We start from the raw sequence: 16,300 nt of genomic DNA on the forward strand, positions 1-16,300 counted from the left end.
TAATCATTTTAAGGAATTGTTAAGCGATTTTGAAAGTGAGAGTGATCGAGAGAGTTCCAGAAATATTGTATGTGAGAGAGAAACAGAGCCTCCTTCTAAACGAAAGAGGAAAAACACGGTGAGTACAAAAGCTATTTTTTCGCTAATTTCGTGGCGGATGGATTACTTTTCTTCACCAGAGTATCAGGTAACTGTGAAAGGCTCTAAGGGCCAATCATCGATTTTATGGAAACTTTTGTGCCAGTGGAGTTGGTGCAGATAGTTGAACAAATCGGCATCACAAACAACCAGTAGAAAACATTTAACTATCACCACATTCCAGGTTTGGAAAGTATTTTAAAATATCACCTTATATACTTCTAAGTAGTTACATGTATTAATTGTATGCAGATTTTAGGAAATAATATTATTTTGGGCTCTTTACTTTGTATAAAGATAATGCACGCATGGGCACATAAGTGTAACTTTGTTTTCTCTCAAAATAATATTGAACATAAGTGTAGGATTTTCCATTTGCATTTAGATTTATAAACAACCAACATTTGTAAACATTTTAAGCTAATCACCCCCATTGATAAGTTAAAAATTGAGGCTTCTACAATTTTTTTTACATACGGATGAAAAAACTCAGCACTGAGATAGCAAACAGTCAACTGGTAACTCAGCACTTAAAAGGTCAAATCTTTTCCATTCATCTTCAACATTCTCCATCTCTGCCCTGGGTACCAAGAGTATTATTTCCCTTTGAAATTCTTCTTGTATGCTTTTCTCCTTCAACTTCCATACTTTATTTCTTTTCTATCTTCTTAATGAGGGTTTTTCAATTTTTCCCACTTTCAATTTTCCTATCACAACTCTATGATCTCCACCGCAGGCTTCTTCAAGCATGGCTGTAACATCTAAAAGGTTCTTCTGGTGACCTTCCTCTATGATTATATAATAAATCACGGTCTTGATCTGTCTCCCCAACCATACCTTGTAATCTTCTGACTGTTCTTCTTCCTAAACTAGGTGTTTCCAACAATCATTTGGTTCCTCATGCAAAAATCCACCAACAACTTGCCTTCGAGATTTACATTTCCATATCCAAAGGACCCTACAACATCTTCCTTTCCTTGTCTTTCCATTCCAACTTGTGCATTTAGATCTCCCTTCAATAGCACTTATCTTATATCTGTGTCTCCACTTCTTCTAAAAAGTCCTCTAGATGTTCATCTGTGCAACCCATTTGTGGGGCATACAACTGAAATAGATCTTTCATGCCATTTTCAAACTGGAGTCTCATCACCATTATCCTATCGCTGATGCATTTCGTATATTCCACATATTCTTGGTTTCTTTTCTAAGTATTATACCTTTCCAAGGCATCAGTACATGAACCAGTTACCATTGTTCATAAATATGACGTTAGAATGGAGCACCATCGGTGAGCCTCGAACTCAGCCCGGTTGTCGAAGCTTCACCCTCCCCTACTAGAATAATTCGCTAGCCGAGCCGGTATTGCATTTTCGGGTCTGTGGACTGTCCGATGGGGCGGTAAGTTCTTTAGTAATAGTCTCTATAGTAGGGGGAAAAGTTAATTATGAGAGGAATACCATTTCATTACTAATGAGAAGAGAGACAATATCTTGTATAACAAATTTTTACTTATACTAGTGAAATACATTATTTACATGGGTATGCCATACAAACACCTTACATACAGTAATTTGAGTGATCTTGATGTTTAAATGTTTGGTAGTCCCTTTTCTACACTTCATCATACGTTCATTTATTCAACTTAAGAAGGCGTTCCCTCTCGAACTATTACACTACCTCAGACTTAGAGAGGCGTTTTCTCTCTAATTATTTCACTCTACACTTACATTAAATCACACACATATTTAATCAGTATGGACACACCCCGCTGTAAATCTGTTTACCTGCCAAGAATTAATATATTCAATTTGCATCAAATTATGATATAAGTTTGCTAGTATCGTATGAACTGAAATAGGCAATTTACACTCCCAATCCTTTGAAAGTCGCGTTACAACACTTCCTTAAGTTAAACGTTGCCAAATATGCAGTATAATAAACACGCTCATTTCATTAGGATTTTTATCAATACCTATATCAGGACATTATTTACACAACGTTGCTACCTATGGACAAGCACTTAGCGACTTCAATACCAAAACATTATAAACATAGCATTATAACACTTCCTGCAAGAAAAGGGGCAAGAACAAATACATTTCACATACACACAATGAATCACAGGTGGCCCTAGTCACCTGCCACTTGTGTCAGTAAGCTTTACTGTCTCCTGCAATGAACTCAGGACCTTCTGAGACAGGGTATATCTGACCTGGAATTCCCTACACGCTGTGAATAATTAAAGAAATAAATTGGAGGGGTCCTTCATTTAATGCTCATCTGGAATCTCTGCGACGTTGGCTCTATTTAAATTAACACACGTAATCTCTGTGCCGAGAAACTCTGTGGAAAGAAACTCGCCACTTGTATCTGTTCTATTTCACTGAAGAAAACGCCTTCACTCCCCCGTTTAAAGGGGCTCATAAAACTCCAGCTGTTAGCTGTCCGTGACACACTTTCAAGGGGCGGCCTGCCGAGCACTTCCCAGACAGTTATTTCACGGCAAATAATCTATTCACTTCTTTCAATACTGCCCACAATGGCATCACAACAAATCCCGGCTTTATATTCAGCCGTACTCGGTACATTCATATCGCGATATCCATATCGCGTATCTTAATAACAGATTCCACGGGAACTTCACATTTTCATTTCACAATATATATTATGGCTACAGCCTGTCCAGCCATCTCGTTTCCTCTTGGTACATTGACCACGATGCAGATTTAATGATGATCTTCTGCCACCAGGGTCCAAATTAACTTGCGCATTCGCGAACTAATTAATTAACGATGTAATATACCCACTGTCTCGATGCCTTGTTCCAGGTGCCTTAGTTACTAATTAGGAGGGATCTCTACCAGGTGAAGCGCACCAAAAAAAAAAAAGAATTACTGAAAAATCTTGATGACTCGTATATGCTATGGAAAGATGATAACTAGAGTCACTTTTACAGAATATCTAAGCCTTCTCTACTTGACAGCGCTTCACACTTAATTAAGCCAAGGTCCTTATAATTACGTCATGCATTATCGAACCCTTATACAAGGATGGAAGTAAAATAGGGTCGTCCCAAAACCATGATGAAAGTATTCTATAAAAGACCCAAATAAAAATGAAATTATTATTATTATTATTATCCCTCTGAAATGGCGTGCTTGCAGTCTACGTTACATCTAAGTGAAAAATCTACATGTTTACAATGGGACACGACCTTCAAAGATATAAATACTTGGAAATGTACTCAGTCTTCTGGATACCACGTTCACAGCTTTACAGGAGGGCACACCATGGGCTTAAGCTGCTTGCATCACGTCATCCGCGATGTGAAGACCTTTGATGACCTCCCGGCAAATCACGAACATGACGGCTTGATCTGGTATGACGTTCTCAACGTTCTCTGCTACACCAGGCGAAGACAGCTAGGCGTCTGGTTCTCTCTAATATACAGGCAAAATTCTGGCATTCAGCTGGACGTCGGCGTTCACTCCGGCGCTCTCGTAGACATGTAAATGAGGGGAAATTATCTCAAGTGAATGTGTTAGTTTATTACACACCACAATTTGAACATATGGTTGGATCTGCTCAATAGCACGAGCATTCCAACCCAATGCCGGTATTGTCTCTGTAGCCCGACACTGCTCCCTTCTCATGTACTTATTCTTTTATAAACAGCATAAAGCTATTCTAGGTCCTGAATAAAGAATGTCACTGGTTAGGCCACTACTGGGTTAAAATTTCTCGTCTCACACGACCGCACTTCATGCATATTCTATTTCACCTAGTCATGCGTAAGTCAGGCTCTCAACTGCATTATGGATTTATAGACGTGACACTACCCTTAATTATGCCGACTCTGAGCCGTTCACTCACTTTCTTTGTATCTCTCATTTATGTCGAGAACACACACACAACTCCACGTATTGAGATACGTGGCTATTGAGGTTAATTGAGCCGTATTAGTTTAGGCATATATGAGGCTCGACGCACGACCTCTTCAACACACGGACATCGGTTATTGCGGTTTCGCACCGTTCCTATTTTATTAATTAGCGGCACACTGTACACGCCAACATCTCACTCAGATTGGGATTATTTCACATATATTCACAGACTTTAATGAATCACTGCATTACACTGCTCAAATTACAAGATTATTTCTTCACAAACGACTCACACACAAACCACGACGAAATACTACCGTACTGGCGTTACACTGAAAATGCACTGGATGATGACTGTTCTTCAGCTCGTTCCTATATAGGCGAGCTGTCGGGATGCTGAGAAAGGGGGGAAAATGCAATCCTTTCTCACACGATGGTCCGTTAATACGCAACGCAGCGTGACGAACAGGATATCAAATTGTAGCTCTGGTATTCCTATTTCCACTGAATGAATGTTATTAAAATAACTTCGTAGGTTCTCAAGCAATCTTAAAAGCGTCCTTTTGTCTCTGGCGGTGAATGATGACGAGCACAGGGGATTCCTTGTGTTCGCTGTCACGGTTAGGGTCCAACATCTGTTAGTCATTAAGACGCGCCCTTGTTTACAGCGTAGTTACCGCTCTGTCAGTTAAGTAGAGCACTTCTCGGTCTCATAATTATGCGTAAAATTCCCCGATTCAAATGAATGTTTGCGCTTAATTATCCATTGGGTATTTTGCGATTTATAAAAATTAACAGAAATAAAACAGTTGAATGCGTTAAGTTGGCAGTGGTGAATAAGCGAGGAAAACAGGGTATAATGTTAGTTTTCACGTTGGATATACTCTCTGGGCTCAGCTAGTGACCTAGATTCTCCGTCACGTGATAACGCGTCTCTTTTCATCTCGCTCGTGGTTGGAGTGAGAAAACTTCGAGTACAAGCGCTCTTGCACCGCCTTGCTGCTAATTACCAGCAACTAGAGCTGGGTCGCGCGACTCTGGAGACTGCAAATCGAGTCCTGGAGCGGGTGGAAAAATTCTAACTTGGGCAGTTTTTATCGTAGAATGACGCGGAAAACGGCATATTCCATCTCCTGGATATCATGACATACCATAGGTGACGTTGTGAACGGTCACAGTATGTTGGCCACTCTATTTTTTGCCTCAGGTCCTCCACTGTAATACAGCTTGTATCTTCTCAGAGGAATCTCTCCCCTACCCCTCTTCTTGGTCTCACACTGTCCAAATATGGCTATATCTTTTTCTTTCATGAAGTCAACCAGTTCTTCTGTCTTTCCCGTCAGTGTCAGGACATTTACACAGTCTTGATGTAATTCAAGTTTATGAACTGTTCCATAAATGTGCAGAAGAAACCCTAATCTTCAGTCTTGGCTAGTATAATTGTAGTACAATTAATTCTGGAATCATTTAGTTGAGAGATTACATTGAATGTGACATGATGTTTGGCATTTAACAGATTCTTTGCTTGATTTTATGTATTATTAAAATATGGTGTGTAATAAAGAACTACTTTGGCCAAAAGGGCATCATAAAACTGGAAACATTAGATCAAAGAAGTCCGGATGATAACCTGTTTTTTTTTTTTTAATCAGTAAGGATCAAGTTGGACATGATAAATGTCTGAAAAAAAAAAAGGGATTACCTAACGCAATAAAGGGAATGGAATGAATTATATGTAGCATTGTTTGAGACTAATTCCCTCAAATTGCATGTATCTTACAGTTTTGTTTAATAGTGTGTATTTTTATTCCTTGTTTAATAATGTGTTGTTTTTTTTTTTGTATGAAAATCTTTTAAGTTACATTTAACTGAGTCAACACTGGAAAGTATGGCTTCCTTCTTAACACATGACTTGAAAAAGTCAAGTTAGAAATAGCTTAAATTCTTCAAACTTTCCAGTTCCAATATTGTACACAGCACCAGTGATATGTTCGCGTTTGTCTTGAGCACATCAACTAAGCAGATTTAATCATCCGGCACTGTTCTCAATGTAAAATCAGTTTTATAGTTAATCATAATGTAAGTTATCTTAAAAACTATGGTAATCTTGAGGTTTCAGTGGTTTCAGTTGCTGGAGATCCAGATATTTGTCCTTCATTTTTAAAGGTGCGCCGTAAAGATTTTTTTGCTGTCCTCACTGAGTAACTTCCACTGCTCTTTCATTGTCTTTGAGGAAGTTATTCTCAGTCACCTGAAAAAAATAGCAGAAATTTACAATGGAGAAAATCACATTTAAAATATTTCACCACAAATGAAATGCATCTTTGAAATCTGTCTTGATGCTTTCTTTCAAGTCTGAGGAGTAGCAGATGCAGCAGAGGTCAGGAACTGTAGGGTCCCCTTTTTGGTAACCTGGTCAGATGGAAGAGACTGTCTTCATGGAACTGTAGTCCTTAAACCGTCAGCGTGGAGTGACGTGTAGCACACGTCATGCAATAGCATTCTGCTGTTGTGGAGTGACGTGTCTGACACGCATTGTGCCGCATCTGCATTGTCTTTCCGTCTCGTGAGTTTCCTTCGAACTATGTCTGAGATTTCTTCACATCCATCTAGATAACACTTCATTCTTTCGTTTCGTATATCTATCGACCCATTTTAACGATTTTCACCTCATTATCGATGTGTAAAATTCAGACTATTCACTTGTGTACTTTTCCCGCAATGGCGTCTGTAAACAAGGATAATTTTTCTAGCGATGCTGTACAAGGCACATTAAATGAATGTTTTAGTGATTATGAGGACAGTAGTTATAATTTTAGTGATGATTCTGATGACAGTGATATTGATATTGCTGAATTAGACAGTGATGGGGCTGAAATGATACAGGAGAGACTGTTGTTTCCGACACTATTCATGCTAGATGTGGTAGTGCTGTGTGTAATTATTACTGGGATAACTTGGATAATTACTTAAGAAATAAACATTTTATGAGGTCTTTTCACCCCAAGGTTTAGGTCTAAATGTTGTGCCACCAGGAAAGTCTTTGAAAATTTTTTTTTCACTTGAACTCGTCCAGCTTTGTATAACGGAAACAAATCACTACACTTAACAGTGCATAAATTCCGAAGGAATGTTATTTCCATTTCAATCTAGGGTAAGGGAATTGATTCCAGACTGGGCGAGTTGGCCTTCAGTTAGGGGCACACAGCTGTGAGCTTGCATCCAGGAGATAGTGGGTTCAAACTCCACTGTTGGCAGCCTTGAAAATGGTATTCCCTGGTTTCCCATTTTCACACCAGGCAAATGCTGGGGCTGTACCTTAATTAGGGCCACAGCCGGTTTCCTCACTCCTCGGCCTTTCCTATCCCATCGTTGCCATAAGACCTATCTGTGTCGGTGCGACGTAAAGAAAATTAAATTTTTCCAGTCAATGAAAATGAGATGTATGTTACCTTAACCCTCTCCATATTGACAGAAATAGTACAGAAAATACATTTTCAAAACACGCTATATATGGTTGACCGAAAAGCTACTTCCAATATACTGTAATCAAAATTGATTTGAAATTAACAGAGATATGGTATCATAAGACAGTTTGGTGCACAGGTATGTTAGCCTTTAAATGCCCTGTAAAAGATCCTCCTGCATCTAGTGAAGTCTAGATTTTTAAATGCTCCCGCTCAAATGTGTTGAAGAAGGAATGCGTCAAATATGTAACGTTATGTGGTTTGGGTTTCAATCTTGCAGGCTTACATGGTGACAGGTACTTAACAGGCATATAGACTTGTTTATACCTGTTTTCTTTCTATTGTCACACTATTTGTGTAAATCCTTTAGCGAGAAATTTTGAGCGATGGTGACATTCTTTTCTTTAGCTAATAACAAAAATGCATTTGCCAGTATACTGTTTCTCTTTTGGTAGCCACAGCCATCGCTGTAAAATATGATTCATCTCCTGATTCATAAGCAACATTTTTCGGTATGAAGTCACACATAATACTTGTTTGCAATTAATCCCCCTTCACCTTCATGCCATAAATAGTAGTATCATTCTTGAGTCTTGAGATCGTACAGTTATGAACTTTAAGCTTCATATTTTAATAGATGGCAGATCCTTGTAGATATGGACAGAGTAAAACAGACTACAAATCTACAGTGAACATATGCTTAGCATTGTCTTCATCAAAGGCCTTTTCGTCTCTGACTTAATTCCTTTTTGAGCCCGTGTATTACAGTATATAGTCCTCTTCTGACACATTTCCTGCTTTGTAACTACAGCACATATCACATCTGTCTTTCTTTTGGCAAAAGAGACCTAGATTCATTTCATGAAATATCTCGTGAAATGTCTTTGTAAACAAAGCCTGAACTTTCAGCCTTTCACAGTAGAGCTGATATTCTCTCTGCAGGGCAGCTTTTGAAGTCTATATAGATTCTAGATATTTTTTCGATGTAGTTGTTCAGCGGTAGTGAGATTCCAACTTTGGAATCTCATTGAAGAACACAACTAAATTAGTTTTGTGTTCTATGTGCTCCGTTTTGTTCAGATGACGTTCTAATCCATTTCTTGACGGACGTACCATGGATTCCTTAACCAAAGGATGTTCAAGCTCATTCGTATTACCTTCTTCACTGCAGTGTTCTTTTATTCAGTTATTCACTGACCATTCATCAATAAACAAGGTATTTAGAAACAGTCTTTTACATACTCTCTTCCTGGCCCCATTTTGTTATAAATGGATATAGAAGCTGTTGGATCTTCGAAGCTCAACATTCTTCTGATGTTTCTTGTCTTTTGAAGCCTGTACATCTACCCGACATTTTACCATAGGAACAATCTTTCCAGAACTTGTTGAAGATCTGCCTTCTGTCACATTCCATGAAACTCATACAGTGCAAATTGACTGACTTTGTACTCACAAGATAATTGCAGTGTGGTTTCATTTCCCTCAGCGGTCTTTCCACGTCGTATTCCCAGCTCTTGTCTATGGATTTCATTGTTCCCTTCTATGAATTACCATGCATTCTATTAAGTTTATTTGCCGTAGATGTTCAGTCAGGGTCCTTTAATAATCTTTTCCTTTTTTTGTGCACAGTGTCCATTATTGTTGACATCAACATTTTCAGGGGTTTCAAATAGGGGTTTTGAGGAATTCATAGGACTAAATGTTTGCTTCAGTACTATTAAAGGGGTTTGGGTTCTATTTTCTTCCCTTTTCTGAGCCTCAATTGCTTCTTCAGGGTCTTTCTTTAACTGGTGACATACTGTCTGTAGGAGGAGGAGGAGGAGAACAAGAAATTGGAAGGGTTTGGTCTGATGTCTCTGTAGTAGCATTTGCAGTGCTTCTGCAGACTTTTCTATGCCTTGAAGATGACCATTATCAACTACAAACTTTCTCAGAGATATCTCACTGTTTTAATTAACATCGAAATCCATGTACAATTTGATTACCTGAGTTTGTGAATACAAGTCTTCTTCGTCAGTCTCAAAAGAACCCATCTTCTTCCGAGCCTTTCCTGTCATCTGTTCCCTTTATGTAATCCCCACGTGCAGGTCTTGCCCTTCCAGATCAATCCCCAACATAAACATCATTCTCGTACTTCTCCAACTCATTTTCTCTGAAATGAAGAGACCACGAAGGAGTGTTTACCTCAGACTCTAAGGACAAACGATGAGAAAATTATCTGTACAAGGGAGCCTGGGAGACATTACTGATATATGAAAGACATGTTAAATTACTTTTTGGACCATACTGCTTTACAATCTTCCCTTTGGCACCTTGCTTATAGGTACTTACCGTGTTTGTGTAACTGCAGGCAACTCACCTTCACAGAATAACTACCGACACAACACAGCTTTAGTAGCAATAGGCACCAGTAGCAACTCACCAGATACTTCACATGTATTGTAACACTACGGCAACCTTAGCACAGTTTTATTTGAATCAATGCAACAGGCAATTACATTAGAGTTCAAATGTTGTTTAATTCGTTGTTAGAAGTGGTGCACAAACAAGCAGCTCTATTAAGAGCAGAGTTACATAGTTTTAGGTAAACTTTGTGCCCTTGCCTGCGATATAAAAACATGTATGTCTAACCAGGAGAGACAAGGTTTTACAGTAACATTTAAGGTCAAGAATGATGCAAGGTTTAATTTATTTTAAATAACTCTTTTAATAATCCGAGATAGACATGAGGTTTTATCCAGCAGAAGAGTAACATAAATCCATATAATGATACTTCAAACCTAAAAATCAAGAAAATCGGACTTACGAGGTTTTAGAAGCTAGCCGACAAAATGTACGGTAGTATATATTCAGAGCAGAAGCCAAAATCCAAGCCACATTAAGGCAAAGCCCCATAACAATGCCAATTTTTTTTTTCTTTTTTAAGTAAAAGGAAACACTCCCACAGACAATGGGGGTGGTGATAGAAACAAAATACTGATATGTTTCGAGCAAGCAGGATTATGGAAAAGAAAATCGTGAAGCAATAATTAGTTTTCAGTTTCCACAGTTAAATGCTTAAACAACTATATAGTTTAAAGTCTTATTGCTTGGATATTACTAAAATGAGTCTCTCAGAACAAAACATACGAGACTTATGAAAGGATAAGAGAATGCAGCCACAAAAGAATTACAGTAACACAGACCCAAAAGGGAAAGGAAAAACCACAGAAGAAAGAAAAAGAACAGAAACAAAGGATACCAGCCTAGCAATGAATACCGGGAAAAAATAATCATAAGACTCTTCAGGTATGAAAATACAAACCCATAACCCACTACAAGGACAGAGAAATAAGAGAGAGTACATCAAAAATAAGGGATAAAAATTTAGCACAGAATGTGAATGCAATAGAAACTGTGGTCATGAATAAATTACATTAATTCACTTTCATGAACCTACACAAGCATTTTCCAAAGAAGTACCCTCGTAATTACTTAAAAATGAGTCAACAGGCTTCATACATTCCTAATACCACTTGTATTTTTACTTCAAAGAAAAATTAGAAAATGTCAATAAAATATAAGAAAGCTACCAGGAAGTGAGATAATTAAACTGGAGGAAAACACACGATGAAACAAAACATCTGAAATGCATGGTAGACTGATATACATACTTTTCGTACAATGTTAGTAGAGTAAGAGTGTTGATTTAGAATGAATACATTGAATTAGGACACAGAGAACACTACTAGAATCTTATAGTTCTTGTAGATAATTAAAATATAAAACAAACTTGAAATTCATATTGTCCTATGGTTCTACTAATAAATTTCACTATTCATTAAATTATTTTAAACATCAGATCTTCCAAACACTTAGTAAGTCGACAATATTTGTCATTTGGTTAAAGGTTTCTCAACAGCACTAAAGTCATTAGGAATTTCATTGAACCAAACCGTTCCCCAAAATAATCAAAGATGTCATTGAACGACCATGCAAAAGATGCCATTAGCATGATTTCCAAGTAAAATATTTATTGCATTGTTGATTCATTCTTGATGTCTTGATGACACATCCAAATGACTGAAGAATTGGATGAAAGGAAAATTTTAACTTCATGTTTTTGTTTTTTTTTTTGCTAGTGGCTTTACGTTGCACCGACACAGATAGGTCTTATGGCGATGATGGTATAGGAAAGGCCTAAAAGTTGGAAGGAAGCGGCCGTGGCCTTAATTAAGGTACAGCCCCAGCATTTTATGGCGTGAAAATGGGAAACCACGGAAAACCATCTTCAGGGCTGCCGACAGTGGGATTCAAACCCACTATCTCCAGATACAAGCTCACAGCCGGACGCCTCTAACCGCACAGCCAACTCGCCCGGTATACTTGCATTCTTGCAGCTCGAGTACAGAGATGAAGTTTCATACATATGTGCTTTCAGGTAGATTCCCAAAAATCACAAAGTCACCATAGTCAAATAAGAGAAAGGCAAATCAACATATCCTTGCTAGTATCATACAGAATATGAGTAAATATCAGACTTATAGACCAGGAAATCCTAACCCAGGTCTACATGCTTGGATACAAGAGGCAGAGACATAGTGTCCATGCTAATGGCAAGCAACATAGTGCAATGAGTAGTTACACTCGTAGACCTCACGAACAGTAATGCAAAACAATCAGTTGTCTCCCTTACTCTTGTGATTGTGACGTGTACACATGTCCACTGCTCACAATACCAGTGCAGTGCGCAACTTCTAAATGTCATGAGGCTTTGAAACATCAGTGTAACAGGTCGTTGGGCAAGTACGAGTTCGATAATTGAGAACAGGTATGCAAAGCAAGAATAATACAATACAGTTATAGCAAGCATGTGCAATGGAAAAATCATAAACCCAGAGGGTTCCGAGAATGTAGAGTGGCAAATGTTGTTAGATTAAAGGGAATGATAGTTTCAATAATAACAGTTACTTTTACTCCAATAAATATTATGTGTACTTTTCTGGCCTGTGGAACATAACAACTAACAATACCAGGAATAATTTCCAATGTGAGTATAAGATAAGTTACACAAAAAGGTTTGGCCAAAATGATTAGGTGATTACATCATGAAAGGTCGGTGAAGACAACTTGAGTAAAGCAGTTGACCTAGGTCATACGTGTATATACATCTGTGCTGGAAATTTTTACAAACAAACACTAATGTGCCAAGGGAATATATTTGGACAGTAAATAAGTGCTATATAAATTTAGGTAAGAAAATAAGCTAATTCAACATGATTAACTATGAAATTCACTGAAAATTCCTAGACAAATAATAAAGTAGAAGCTAAAGTTGATAAATCCTTATACAAAGTATCTTAGGGAGCTATATACTGTGAATGATGCAAAAAAATTTAGCAAGATATAGGATAGGGTGGGGGAATGGAGGAAGTAAAGGAACTGAAAGATACGACCAGAAAATCTTCTTGTTAGATGCATGAAGCAGAGAGTCCAAAACATACGAAGATTTCCATAATACATTTAAGATTAGTAGAGTTCGAATGCACTAAGTGAGAGTAGTTCAGAAGTCTACAGCCCGTTGACACAGAATGAAAAATAGTGGCCTGTAAGTCGACGACTCCCCCAAATCCGTCAGCAACCGAAGAAAAATATATCACATTATTTGCTCTCTATGTTTCACCTGGAAAACAATTGCAGTAGATGGAACAGAGAACCAGCTCTGTCCAAGATAACAGGAGGGAACGGGCTCTCGTTCAGCCTGCCAGGTTAGGCCGGTGGCACGTATTTATATAAATATAAATTCGTTGTGGAAATTATGAGAAATAGAACTGATGTCAGGGGAGTGAGAGAGTCAGGTGATTGACCAAGATGCCAGCCAGTATGTGAAGAACAAGAGGGGAAGAAGGTAGTTTTAGAATGAAGTACTGGGGATATGCAAAGTAAGTCTGGAATATTTGTATCCTAGGACATCAGCAATGTCTTAATCATTTAAATAATCACACAAAAATATATAATTTTGAACATAGTTCAGAGTAGAAGATTGGCAATGAAAAGAAAGTTCTTAAAAATGACATAGATTTCCATACTCTTGAAGCGTAGAGTTTTAAATAGGGAAATACATCCCTAATTACTTCTCAAAAAGTTTATATGAATTTTGTTCGTAATTGCTTTCGAAAATATAATGCATTTCTTTGTTTTTTCATGTGCTTGCGAGGTTAGTGTGTGATGTCCTTACGTTGCATGAATAAAATAAACCACATAATAGCAGAAGCTGCACCATTTAATTTGAGAAAAGTTACACACGTTCGTGTGTAATTCAAGACGCTCTCTGACACTCTTTGATGCTCTTGCCTTTTCTTTACTTTTCGCAATAACCAAATACAAACCTTATACAACTGACTAGGCTTCAATTTGTGGGCTGTATATTAGCAGCGTGTGAAAGTCTAATCTTATTTTTATTCCTGTGATTGGCAAGGAACATATACGATGCATGGATGCTCATAGATTACTGAAACAAATGTATCATCTAAGGAGACAAAAGACCAAGAGGGTAACAAAGACTAAGATACAAGGACATGCTGAAAACCAACAGTGAACAGCGAGGACATACCTTGGAAAGCATCGAAGAGATTTAGAGACCGGAATTGGTGGAGAAGGTTCATTCGCTGACCCACCGCTTAAGATGGAACAACATGGGATATGTATGTATGTATGTATGTATGTATGTGTGTATGTATTAATCATTAATAGTTTTTTTTTAAATTTGTACTTGAGCAGATACTTTTTTTTAAAACGCTTTATTGCGTTAATATTGCTATCATGTTGGTTTTCTGCCAATTGGCATATCTTTTAAGACTTTGGGAAAACCACAGAGACCCTCTATCTGAGGATATAAAAAGGCAGGTGGAGAGTGAATGTCTGCCATTATGATGAAAACTGCCCAACTCGATTGTGACTGGCAGCAGGAAAGGTGACCTGCCATTATAAAGAAAACTCCCCGGCTCAGTTGTGACTGACATAGGTAAGGGGTCCTGGCATTACTGTGAAAATGCCCCGACTCTGTCTTCACACAAGAAACCATGTATGGCAACCTCCCAGTCGTGTTTCTCAGGTAACTCTGAGATTCATACAGTTCAACAAAATCTTACTCGCAATGTGTACACTACTTCACCTAGCATTCTGTATACAGTGAAGGATTCCGTAGCAAACCATGGGTACATCAGCTATGGCTAGAGCAATGCTGGAAAATGTTCAGTATGCTACTCAGGAATAAAGATGTATACTTCAGATAAATACATTTTAGAATAATGAAATGAAATTGAAATATATTAAAAATATTTAATATACATTGTAACATGTTCTCCATTGCTTTCATAAGAAGATTAAAGAATACGGAGCTCGATAGCTGCAGTCGCTTAAGTGCGGCCAGTATCCAGTAATCGAGAGATAGTGGGTTCGAGCCCCACTGTCGGCAGCCCTGAAGATGGTTTTCCGTGGTTTCCCATTTTCACACCTGGTAAATGCCGGGGCTGTACCTTAATTAAGGCCGTGGCTGCTTCCTTCCACTTCCTAGGTCTTTCCTATCCCATCATCGCCATAAGACATATCTGTGTCGGTGCAACGTAAAACAAATAGGAAAAAAATTAAAAAATAAAATAAAAAAATTAAAGAATAAATCAAGCAAAAGAGCTTTAACTGCATGAACTTCCCAGCCTCTAGTAAATAATAACAATTTCATTCTGTTGTTAAGGCATTAATAAAACTCACTCTAGGTAGCTTTGGTTATGATTAAAAGAGCACCATTAGCCTGATCTATCAAAGGTTTCCAATACCTCTTGATTTTCTAGGTTGAATTCAACTACACTCGTCACATATCTATTTAAAGATTAAAATTTCATAATATTCCGTATTGAACTGTATCACAATTAAATTGAAACAAGAAATAAGGTGGTTCAACCTATTCAATACAAGTATTACTTCAATTTAACAGTATATCTAACCATAACTCCACAATCTGTCTTATTTACAAGTGTTATTTGTTTCATTGCAGGTTCATGGCAAGAGATTTGTATATAAGTTTGTTTGTGACCTGAAGCAACTTCTTGGATACAGTGCAAGTGAACTGAACAGATTGGTGGATGAATGTGCCAATATGCGGGTGCGTGGTAACTCAGACAATGCTGACACACTCATGTGATGCAGAGAGGTGTTTCGATTTAAAAGAAAAGTGAACATTGTTTCCTTTGTATGCAACTGCAATAGCAAAATGTTATATAAAAGACAAAACTCTGACTTAATGGAAGTACATAAAATGAAATATAATTTAATTTACATTTAAAATATTTTCTTTATGAAGTATAAAATGTTAAAGCTGCATAAAATGTATTTGAAAGCCCCAACCAGGCTAAAACTGGGTATAGCGAGAATGTCCAGATGATTTTGTTGCTCCTTTGAACGTACAAGTTCCAGAAAAAACCTGTGAAAATGTTGGCTGTTACCACATATTCTTCATTATCCTATACTTTTTCCTACAGTATGTATGAATTTTATTTAGAACTACTTCCAGGTTTATCAGTATCTGCCTCTTTTATTTAAGTTACATCGTTTCAGGTCAGCAACACATGTAGTTTCTGGTCTAGTTTTATGGCCAGATGCCGTGGAGGGATGTATTCAACCATCTCATGTTTCTAGTGGCTGGTAGTGTTATGTATCAAGAAAGGAATTTGTTAAAACAAAGACAGACACCCAGTTTTCATTCCAAGATAATTAACTAGGCTCAGCTAAAATCCTCATAGTGGCCAAGAATTGAACCCAGGTCCACGGAACCGA

At 37.8% G+C, this 16,300-nt stretch overlaps 1 protein-coding gene across 4 annotated transcripts in view; it reads left to right on the forward strand.

The window, feature by feature from the left end:
• Positions 1-15,968, forward strand: part of LOC136856841 (DNA-binding protein Ets97D) — a 208,405-nt gene extending 192,437 nt beyond the window's left edge. For 3 of the 4 annotated variants that reach the window (XM_067135016.2, XM_067135015.2, XM_067135017.2), the window contains one exon: positions 15,522-15,968. In XM_067135016.2, the coding sequence (XP_066991117.1) occupies positions 15,522-15,668 (147 nt within the window). In that variant the 3' untranslated portion in view covers positions 15,669-15,968. The remainder of the gene's footprint in view (positions 1-15,521) is intronic. The other variant, XM_067135018.2, reaches the window with a different exon arrangement.
• Positions 15,969-16,300: the final 332 nt, after the last annotated feature.

This window comes from Anabrus simplex, chromosome 1, assembly GCF_040414725.1.
Source record: "Anabrus simplex isolate iqAnaSimp1 chromosome 1, ASM4041472v1, whole genome shotgun sequence".
NCBI classification, from domain to species: domain Eukaryota; kingdom Metazoa; phylum Arthropoda; class Insecta; order Orthoptera; family Tettigoniidae; genus Anabrus; species Anabrus simplex.